This window comes from Musca domestica, unplaced genomic scaffold (genome assembly GCF_030504385.1).
Source record: "Musca domestica strain aabys unplaced genomic scaffold, Musca_domestica.polishedcontigs.V.1.1 68, whole genome shotgun sequence".
NCBI classification, from domain to species: Eukaryota; Metazoa; Arthropoda; class Insecta; order Diptera; family Muscidae; genus Musca; species Musca domestica.
This window is the reverse complement of record NW_026712379.1, coordinates 1,146,358-1,158,012: the sequence shown is the minus strand read 5'-3', so window position 1 is coordinate 1,158,012 and position 11,655 is coordinate 1,146,358. Positions and strand designations below refer to the sequence as shown.

The window sequence follows — 11,655 nt, the reverse complement described above, 5'->3', positions numbered from 1 at the left end:
ATGATTTAAAAAGTCACAATCCCCATAATTGTAATGGAGATTATTTCCATGGGGATACAACACGGCACCGCACAACTTGAATGCATAACAAATCTTCTATTGATAGAAGAGCTTCTTTAGATCCCATTTAATTTTTAAAACAGATATAGTAAAATATATATTATTTTTAATATAATTAAAAACATTATATGAATACTTCATTTTTTTCCAAATTTAACAAAATTCCGACTCATACTTTGTCAAAACGAACCACTGTACCTAACCATTACAATATCATCAACGTATGTGGCTTTAGACAATGGGGGGATTGTTTTCGCTTTTTTGGCGGTGTGTTATCAAAATCAGAGTAAGCCGTACATTATCAGTATTTTCGTTTAGAAACAATAAAATGATTTACCATACAGTTTATTTTGGATATTTTGAGGCAGCAGTTCTTCGGAAGTCCCATCATAAAAAGTTGCCGGGACGACAAATATTTTTCGCAGTTTTTCTTTAGCGATATGCCACCACCACCACCGCCCTATGGCTATGAAGATCCATATCGCCATCGCCATCATCATCACCATCATCGCCCAGGTATCGAAATTGATATTTTTCCCGGCTGGAATCGTCCATACTATCCTCCACCTCCCCCACCGCCTCCAAGAGCTGAGGTGGTAGTGGTCACACCGGCAGCCACCTATGTGCCGCCACAAGCTCCTGGCCAGTACTACAACAACGGTGCCTACTACAATAATGGATACAACAACGGATATAACAATGGATACAACAATGGCTACAACAACCCTCCCTATCCCCGATGGTAGCTACGAAGAGGGATTATGGAATATTTAAAATTGCACAAATGTTAACATTTATATACTGAGAATTATTATTTTAAATTTAAATATGCAAAGTAAAAAAAAACAAAACGAGAATTAACAAATCAATCAAAGTTTGTGAAAATGAAGGAATTACAGTGATTACATACATCCCCGAAGATTTTGATATGTTCAAACTTATTATACCTAAAATTAGATGGAAAGAAGAAGAAGAAGTACGTTGGCTACATGAACTGCAGTGTTTATTATTTTAACTAATTATACATGTGTATAAAATTATCAAGGAGAAAGTAAAATGTGAAATATTTAAAGCATACCACCGTATTGGATAAAAGAGCTTTCGGTTTTACAAGGCAAGGTGTAAAACAAAAGAAATATTCATCAATATGAATACATTGTTAAGCAAAAAGTCTTCTGAAAACATCTAGGTCCTTAGGTAATTGATACAAAACGTATGTAGGATTTCGGAATGCCAATTGCATCAACAAATCGGATATAGTTTTTTTTTAAAAAAATTACAATATAGTCTCAAAAAAAAAAAGACTATTTAATAGAACCTAATTATGCAGGAAAACCATATGTCACAAAATTAAAGATGTCATTATGTTGGTAGATAGGAAGGATACATAAACCGACTTCAAAAAAAAAAAAAAAAAAAAAAAAAAAAACATTGAAAACTTTGGTCATTGTGGACAGAGAAATGCGAAAGTAGTTACAATTTGGAAGAAAATATATTGACACATTTTCTAAAAACGTAACCGTAGGGTTAGTGACTAAAGTTGTGCGGAACGTTTGAAGTTAGTAAATATTCTATTCGAGTTAAATTGTTAATATAATTACAATGTTTGCTTGGAACGTAAAATACTACATGCAATCCCTAGATTTTAAATTTAAAATTCGATTTTTTTTTTAAATTACATTGAAAATCAATCTGATTATGCAAGAAGATTTAAAAGAAGTAAGCAAATGCTAAAGTCATGGGGCGCCGACCATGTTATACCCTACAACACTACAATTGGTTCGAAGTCCCCTTATATCCAAATCCATTTTGGAAGGTTTCGTTTTTGAAATAATGTCAAAAATAATGCCCCTGTCCTTAACTCTCTTCTGATGCGAAATTCCGTCGATTAGTTTTCAATTGTGGTCCATAGAGCGACTACAAAATTAGAAAAATTTTAATTTTAAAACATCTTAAGAATAATAGGCTTTAATTCTGACCCTAACCCTACCGCCATACAAAATTTCGTGCGGATCGAACGATTATTGCGACATGCATATTGTTTGCGTAGAAAAATAAAAACACAAATGATTAATATTTTTTCCAACTAGAGTAGTGGACTGTATATTTTTATAGGGTGGCTGTTCGTTGAACAATATTTCCTTCGTAAAAAGGGTTTTTAGCAGTAGGACGTAATCCTATGCTTGTTAGTACTCGTTGAGTCGGTAGAATACTGTAAAGGCGGCAATTACAAACGTCACTCCTTAGGAAATGTCATTACCTTTGACATTATGTACGAAGTACAAAGTCGTATTAAGAGGTAGTAGACATTACCTAAGGTGGAGAAAAAATCACCCGTGTTACAAATATGTAATATCAACGCAATTTAATGAAAATTAAGTTTGAAATTAAACACATATAATATCCTCAAAACGTAGTGTTGCAGAGTGTAAAAATTTAAAAAAGTTACAATTCAAAATTGGAAGTCAAAATGAAAAATATCGCATGCGATAAAAAATATTACAAAATTTGTTTATTGCTATATTTTCCTCGAATTTAATAGATTTTATCCATTTCTGTCAAGAGACTATTCCGAATTTATGGGAATTGTGAAAATCGGCCCAGCGGTTCTTGACTTATAAACAGAATGCATAAGATATATTCTTTTACATTTATATTACACCTATTTTGCTATATATCCAATTTCTTGGCTATCAGCATCACTTAATGGTGATAATCGGATCAGATTTAGACTTAGCTTCCATATATCTTCAACCGTCTACGGGTTAGGTAGCATAAGTCCAAATGATCTGTATTTTGGTACATTCCACCGACTTCAGTCTAGAAGCAAGTAAATCAGATTTGGAGAAAATCGGTTTAGATATAGCTTTAGCTTTCCCAAATTTTATCGGCTAAGATTTGGAAATAGCTCCCATATATATAAATACTAGCTGGCCCGGGCCGCGTTGCCGGCCCGTAGTTTTTGTCTATTATGCATATTTGTCAAAGCATAATTATTCACAGATATGACTGATATAAGTGTTCCCGTAATTGAGCGCTGAATGAATTAAGAATAGCCAAAGTTAATTACTTTTTTAAGCCATTAGCACCTCAGATTGTCCATTAGCGTTCTTAACCTAACCATGTCGGTCTGTTTGTCCGCCAAAAAGTGGACTTAAGGCGGTACTATTATATGGAAAAAATTCTAAAATTTGTATATATGTTCATATTTTGTGTAAGATTTTCACACCCCAAATACACATTTTTAGCCAAATCCTTTGAAATATGGTAAAATCAGGAGATACTTTACATGGGCACTACTCCGAGACATCGACCTACATTGAAAACATTCTTCTAGCCCTTATAATCCAATATGACAAATAGAGACCAAATCAAAAATTTAACAGAACAACATATCATATCAAACTGAAAAACATTCCGCGTGATTTAAATGAGTAAAAATAGTTTTATCCACCATATTATCATATAGATGTATTTCCCAAATCTACGTTTCCAACCAATATTCTCTTGAGAGTTACAAATTCAATAGAATACAAAATTTTCTTTTCTGACCACACATTATATGTGAAAGTGGACTTGGGGATACTCCAATGTGGGGACTTTACTTAAATAAATTCCTATGTGGCAATTATCTGTATGATGGTTCCCTACCCCAGGGTGGCATAAATAAAATTTTTTAGCCAAATCAATTGATGAATGTGGTCAATACCAATATGGGCCCTACTCTGAAAATTTCAAATTTTATGCGAAGAGGTTATCTACCCCCTTAGAAACAAAAATGTCAAATAAGGGCCAAAAAATGAAAAAAGTGACCGGCCAAGACCCCAAAAATAACTTAAATCATAGATGGTTATATAAATATGAAATCGGGTTGTTCCCTTATCCATGAGTTATGATCGATATAAAGACCTGCAAAAGTGATTTTAGGTATTTTGAATGTTTGGGAAGAATTTCTGGAAGGATATAAAACCTTTCTTACTAAAAGTCCCATTCGATCTACTATTTTGCACCTTTTATTTCAATATTGGTATATTACTTATTATTCTCCCAAAGAATTTTGCATTTTGAGCTCTCATTGGACGGATCATTGTCACGCTTTGAAATGAGCCCCATTAAGCTTTTTCGGTCATTTTTGTTTGTTTAAATGTGTTCGCATCTTTCAGCTAACCCACGATGTAGGCCCTGGAGTTGAAAGGTAGATGTCAGTTAACATCCTATTTCGCACTTATTTAATTTTTTAGTGAAAAATTATTCTTTATTTTGTTCACAAAAAAAATTGACAAAAAAAAGAATAACAAATTGAAAAAGTCTTCAACTTTTTCGCTGATTTTTTACAGCAAATGTTTTAAGATCCTTCCTTACAAAGTTTGTCAATAGAATGTACTATTACTTTAAAATTCGATTCCATTGAAAATGTTTTTTTTTGATTTTTGCAATGAGATCTCTTTTTCATGATTTTTCAGCGATTTAGAAAAAGTAATTATCTTTTAACTTTGGTGTGACCGCGTTAAATTATTTCGATATCATCTATTCCGTTTCGCCACCACATAATTCGCTACTACACTTCCATGTAACCCGCCATCAATTTCAGTTCTCAAGAAATCAAGTCAATTAAATAAATTGGTATAAATATTCGAATTCAAAATAAAATATAAAAAAACACTACAAATGTACATTAGAAAAAAGTAAGTCAAAATGGAAAAAAATCATGCAAAATAAAACATTACTATTGTACATTTGAAAAGTCAAAATGAAAATGTTAATATATCACATTTTTACGCGATTTTTTTGGATATTATCCTTTTCGGAGAGTAGACAACTCCGAATTTGTGTGAATCGTTAAAATTAATCCAGCGGTTCTTAAGTTATAAGCGTAGTAACTAACACAACTTTCTTTTATATATATAAGATGTATATATCCTTAATACGATTTCAGGTTTATTGTGCAAATATGGCTAATATCAGCCCAAATGGACTGAATTTCGAGACGTATGTTTACATTTTGTGCAACTCGGCTCCGATATAAATTTTTTAATATAATCTTTCTCCAAGTGATATCATACACTCTATAGCAAACTATTACTGTTCTAAAGCCAAATGTTGATAGGTGATATGATCTACTTTGTTACGGGAGCTCTACTAAATATGCATAGTGATGTAGGGTATTATATAGTCGGCCCACCCGACTTTTGACTTTTCCTTACTGTATTTTTTTGGAAATGTTCATTGGAATCCGCTGATTTTAGGTATATTGCAGATAGAGAATATTATATATATCATAGGATTAGAATATTTTGCTCGAAAATGTTAACCCTGAAGCGAGTCAAAATTTTACTTGAACACCGAAACTAATTTTAACTTAAACTAAATTACACACCCTTTCGGTGACTCACTGAGCCTCATGTTTCCACCTCCAATGTCTCCTAAGAATTTTAATCCGAAATTTTCAAAAAATGTGGATAAGTGTCATCTATTTTGAGCCCTAATTAGATAATCTGCTGAATTTTAATAATATTTTATGTAGCGCAGTGTTATTTGTTATATCATCCTTTAAGGTATGGAAGGATATATTAAGTTTGTAAGACCCAACAAATTATATATTCTTGATCAGCGCGAAATTCTAAGATAGCTACCTGTCTGCGGTAATCACTTTAACTTTCCATACCCATGTTGTGTCTGATTTTTTTATGGGAATGAAAATGTATTTGGTTCACGTTTCGCACAATCCCCATATTTTCATCTACCACCCGGTATTCGGCATTTCGAAGATTTTAACCACATTTTATTTGGCATCCCCAAAATGGCCAATGTATTTCCATACAGCGGTAATTCCCAATATTAATTTTGAATTTTTAATTTAATTATCTTAGTTAAATTTCTCAAATATGGAAAGAATTGTTTTTTTATTTAGATCCAAGTTTTCATATAGCCCCAATATTAAGGAAAAAAAGTCTACATAGGTCTATGTTTTCCTACAGCGACCATGTAACGTTATATCCCGATATTCGGTATTTTAATGACTTTTGTCACATTTTTGAACGAAAATGTTTACAACTAAGTATTTGTATTCAACCACCTACGGTAGTGAATCGTCTAGTTCAATATTCTAAAGTACGGGAAAACCAGTAAGGAAAGGTCAAAAGTCGGGCGTATTTAGTAAAGCTCACGTAAAATAAAAGTATATATTGTGAATTTGTGTGAAGTAGATCATAACAACTATGAATCTTAGTTGAATGCGTATCATGGCTTTAGAGTGGTTACAATTTGGGAATTATATCCAACTCTGAATCGAATTTTAAAAAAAATTGACGAAGGCTTTTGTACCTGGAAAACCACAAGTGGCTATTGTTAGAGCACTTTAGCATTAAAATGTGAATAAATCTTTTGTGTCTCGTACAATCGCTCGTTACCGTAATACTGGTAGCGTAGCCCGACGTCAAGGAAGTGGACGGAAGAAAACAGCAACATCAGCAGAAATAGTTCAAAAAGTAAAGAAGCGACGTGATCGAAACTCGCGTCGCAGTGCCGAAAAATGGCTCGTGAGCTGAACATATCGCAATATTCAAGTTGCAAATATTGAAAAATGAGCTCGGGGTAAAACCGAAGGTTGTGAATTGCCGAATTTGGTTTTCTCCGATGAGAAAACATTCGTTGTCCAGCAGTTTGTAAACAAACAAAATGTTTATTTGCCAAGAGGTCAGCTGAAAATGAGCACCTTCGTTTGGCCACCAGCGCCGGCCATGGTGATGGTGTGGGCCGCCATAACAGCAGATGGTCGCTCTCGGCTCGAATTAATCGACCGTAGCATTAGAATAAATTCCGAATATTATCGCGAAAATATTCTGGAGGGTGTATTAAAGCTTTGGGCACGCAAACATTTTGGCCGCAGAGCTTGGACATTCCAACAGGACTCAGCACCATGAGGTTCACGTTTTGGTGTAGCCGCCCGATATTCGATATTTTAATGATTTTTGCCACATTTTTCCACGGATTTGTCTAAAAATTGGTATTTGTAGGTCATAGTTGGCTCTAGCTGCGGTGGCGGAATATGGAATTATTTAATGTTTATGAATTTGGAAAAACTTGAACTACTCGTTGCAGTATAGTCAGTTCGACCATTAAATTACGCCAAATGTTAGTATTTTAACCTTTGTTACTATTGCAGTAAAAATAAACTCTAAGAGTTCCCCGTTTTTTAACATTTTTTCGCAGCATACTCTTAAAAAAGGTTGAGTTTTACTACCTATGGCATTCCTTGGCACTCTTAAACTTTTCTGCATAACACTGGAAGAAGTTTATAGATTACGAAAAAATTGATTTTAGGTACATCTGTTTCAGAACGTCACTTTAACGTTTAAAATGCTGCAAATGCGGAGGTACCTTCATATGGGAGATATACCAAAGAGTGAACATTTTTTGCAAGAAGATATATTTTGTATTTAAAATCCCTCAAGTAGAGAAAGGGTTCTATGGGAGCTATATCAAAACATGTTCCACGTTCACAATTTTTCATACATCAATTTGCTGCCCTATCTTAAACAAGAATGTTAAATTTAAGCAAAATCGATTGAAAACATATGGTAAAAATCCTCCAAAGAAATAAAATCAGGGGTAGGGTCCATTAAGAAAACCAGATGTCAAATGTCAGTCCATTTCAATTAAAAATGTGCCTATAACCTTCATATTTCTTCAAATCGGAGGATACCGTTACTTAGGAACTATGCCTCAACGTTAACAAATTTTGATTGCATTATTTTTTAAGCATTGTGGAGCTACTCTAAAGTCAGATCGATTAGTTGTATAGAATCATTTTTGTCACACCTTCCCTTATATGTTGGACAACCAATGTTAATATTTGGCACAGGATATGAAATACAGTCCAGAAATAAATATTCTTATTTTTTTCAAAATCGATTCAAACTTAAATACAGTTTCCAAAATAATCCTCCCCCCCCCTTATTTTATGTAAATTATACAATAATACGAAAATATTAATTGCTTCGATATCGATGTTTATCTGCACAAATGCCTTAATACACATTAAATGACGATCATAATTGATATGATTTGATTAACGTTTACGGTATTATATAGTGAGAGCGCCCAACTTTTGTCCTCTTTTTACAGTTAATACCTTCAATTTCCATGCTAATTTTTGAAACAATTTAAGGTTTCATGTTTGTAAATCAGCGAATTTTTCCGCTATGGTCCTTTTTTAGCACTTTGAAAGTTTTTTTTTTTAACATTGGTCACTTAAAATTCGCAAAGTTCGCCTCTCAATAAAGATTCCACATTATTTCATGTACCAGAAACTTGGCAACAATTAGCTGTAATTCGACATCTGGGTCTTTGCCAGCAAAAAACAGTTTGCTAATAAGAATTAATCGTTTGGGTTCTAAGTCGACAGAAATTGTTTCTATGTAAGTCCATATTTTGCATAGCTTTCTTCAGCGGTGCTGTCCGATTTAATGCTCTAGCTACATTCGATTTTAAAACATTTATATGTGTTTATTTCGGAGAAGCCCACCTATAATCAACAAATATAGCTAGCGAGGACAGAGTGGGAGGGAGATGGGCCAAATCGCTTAATGGTGCGTAAACATCTACTTAGGGGACAGGCATGTTATGAAACTACAACCAACATTCATTTAGTGAAATCTCGTATTATAGGGGGCATCTGTCATGACTATAAATAAAACACTGAACTGCAACCGCATTATGAAAGAAACAGTTGTTGGCGTCGAATGTCAACCCACAAATGTGTACAGACTTTTGTTTACTCTAATAATAATTGAAAAGATTATTTATGTAATTTTTTATATTCTTAGATATATAAATCCTGAGGATATTTGTTATATAGTTCGAAAGCGATGCAACTAAATTATGAATGGCAATATTGATGTATAAATAAATATTCATGGCAAATATTTTAATAGATGTTCACCTACCATCGTTTTTAGATATTTTGAATAGCCTGATCTTATTTTTCAGCTTTAGGCTTTAATTTGAGTGTTAAAATCTATATGATATAAAAAATAATATAAAAAAAAAAATAATATAAATGGGAATTTGTATTTCCAACAGCGCTGCGTGGTACTTAGTTTTGTCCACCTCATAATTGGCTAAATGATTAAGGAATAGTCAAAGATAATTAATCTTTTACGCCTGATGAGGTCGACTCCTAACCTCATCACAAAACGGTGTAACGAAAGAACGAGAAGGAAAACGCCCGTGGCTGGAAGGGAAATTAATTTATTTACAACATTTTCTTAACACTAAACTTTACATATAAATAATATATATATATATATATATATATATATATATATATATATATATATATATATATGTATATATATATATATATATATATATATATATATATATATATATATATATATATATATATATATATATAAGCGAAGATATTTAAACAATCAAAACTATCAACGTATTAAAACAATCAAAAACTAGTAAAAAGGAAGTTCGTGCGGGCCCAGATTGTTATACGTTAAGGAAAAGAAAACATTAAAAATAAAAGTTTCCGGATCTACTATTCACCGAGATCCATTTATGCCAGTGAAACCGGATGGAGAATGCAATAAAAGTCATTGAAATACAATAAAGTAGGCGGTATCCTTTATTGGGGTCTTTACCAAAACGTGAAACTATACTAGCTGACCCGATTTCATAGCAACTGTCAAGCATGTAGGAAACTGCAATCTTTTGAAGTAACTTAAATGAGATCGGGATAAAAATGTATATGGGAGACATACCCAAACCTCAACCGATTTCAATATAATTTGGCAAATTTATTTTTTATCAGACATGTGTATCGTGTTTGGTGCATAAAATTTGTGAAATTGGCTAAAATACATATGAGAGCTATATCCAAATCTGTACCGATTTCAATATAGATTGGCAAATTTATTTTCTAATCAAATCTCGTCACACATTTCAAATTTCATTGGAATCGAACATACTTATAGTGTTTGGTGCATCAAATATGTGAAATCGGTATATCATATATATGGGAACTATATCCAAATCTGAACTGATTTCAATATAATTTGACAAATTTATTTTCTAATCAAATCCCGTCACACATTTCAAATTTCATTGGAATCAGACATATGTATCGTGTTTGGGGCATCAAATATGTGAAATCGGTCGATTATATATATGGGGGCCTTATTCAAATCTGAACCGATTTCAATATAATAAACATACAAACAAACTTTTGTCCTCTTTTTACTGGTCAGTATTTCAGGCTAAATTTTAAAACAATTTAGGGTTCTACGTTTGTAAATCAGGGTTCTACGTTTGTAATTCTAGTACGGTTTTTCTTTTGGCGTTTTGAAAGTATTTTTATACCCTCCACCATACTATGGAGGAGGGTATGCTCATCAATTTCAATTGTAGAATATTTACTTCTGTAATACAATGTAGTTTGTTTAAAGTTCAGTTCTTAAAGAGATCTCAAATTGGAAAGTTGTATAATTATTTATCGGTTAAATATTAAGTCTTTAGTCGAAATAATAAATTTTTAATAAAATATTAAAATACAACTTAATGTATTTTATTATAAAATCAAAAAACATAACTCTATGACACAAAATTGTCTGTGCAGGTCCACGTCTTCGTATAGCCCTATATATCAGTACCTCCCTATATTCGGAATGTTGACGAGTTTAGGTACAATAACCACCGAATTGTTTGGGTTGTCGTATTTGAAGTTCGAATTGGATGCTACAGCCTGTGACAGAAAATTGTCTATGTTGGTTCAGGTCTTCGCACAGCTCCGATATAACGGTACCTCCCTATATACGATATTTTGATGAATTTAGGTACATTATTCACCGTTTAATATGGTAATGACTTTTGACAAACAATACCTATGTAGGTCCACGCCGTATAGACCCCTATATAACGGCTATATTCGGTATTTTTAAAAATTTAACAGAATTTTTTAGGAATTTTATTTTTTGAAAATCTCCAAATTCGTTGCAAATGGTGGAGGGTATTCAAAGTTCGGCCCGGCCGAACTTACTGCTTTTTAACTTGTTGTTGTTTTGCCATAAGTTTCATAGTGGGTATTTAAAATTTGCATAGTTGCCTGTCAAGATAAATTCCACATTATTATCTACGGCTTCCAAGTTTCAACATTTTCTGACACAATTTCCAACCCAATTGGCTGTAATTTTTTTGCTTGCAAAAACAGTTAACTAAAAATTATAAATCGTTTTGGGTTCTAAGTCGATAGAAACTGATTCTAAGTTTGCCCATAATTTTGTATAGCTTCTCTAGTTACTTTTTCAGCTGAAATGTCTGTGTTTATTTCGCAAAAGACCACATATTTTCCGGAAGCGTCATATTTTTTACTGTTTGAATAATATTACAAAATAGCGGTATTACAAATTACGAAAAAAGATACAAACTTAATTTGGAATATAGTAAGAAATTTATTACAATAAATATGTATATTTTTTTGTATCATAAAAATGTTCAAAATTGTACGTTTGCAAATTAATATTAATAATGTTTAAATAAATGATTTTGTCACACACAAATTATGTGGGTATCTTCCAGGAAATA

The 11,655-nt window shown here is 32.5% G+C and overlaps 1 protein-coding gene across 1 annotated transcript; it reads left to right on the top strand.

Moving 5' to 3' along the window:
• The first annotated feature begins 394 nt into the window (after window positions 1-394).
• Window positions 395-971, top strand: LOC101900155 (uncharacterized protein DDB_G0272718). The gene has a single exon (XM_005185638.4). It carries the CDS (start codon window positions 501-503, stop codon window positions 804-806), a length of 306 nt encoding a protein of 101 aa, XP_005185695.1. The 5' UTR covers window positions 395-500; the 3' UTR covers window positions 807-971.
• The last annotated feature ends 10,684 nt before the right edge of the window (window positions 972-11,655 follow it).

Excerpts from the sequence above, each read along its gene's own strand:
- LOC101900155 (XM_005185638.4), top strand. The coding sequence starts at position 501 with ATGCCACCACCACCACCGCCCTATGGCTATGAAGATCCATATCGCCAT.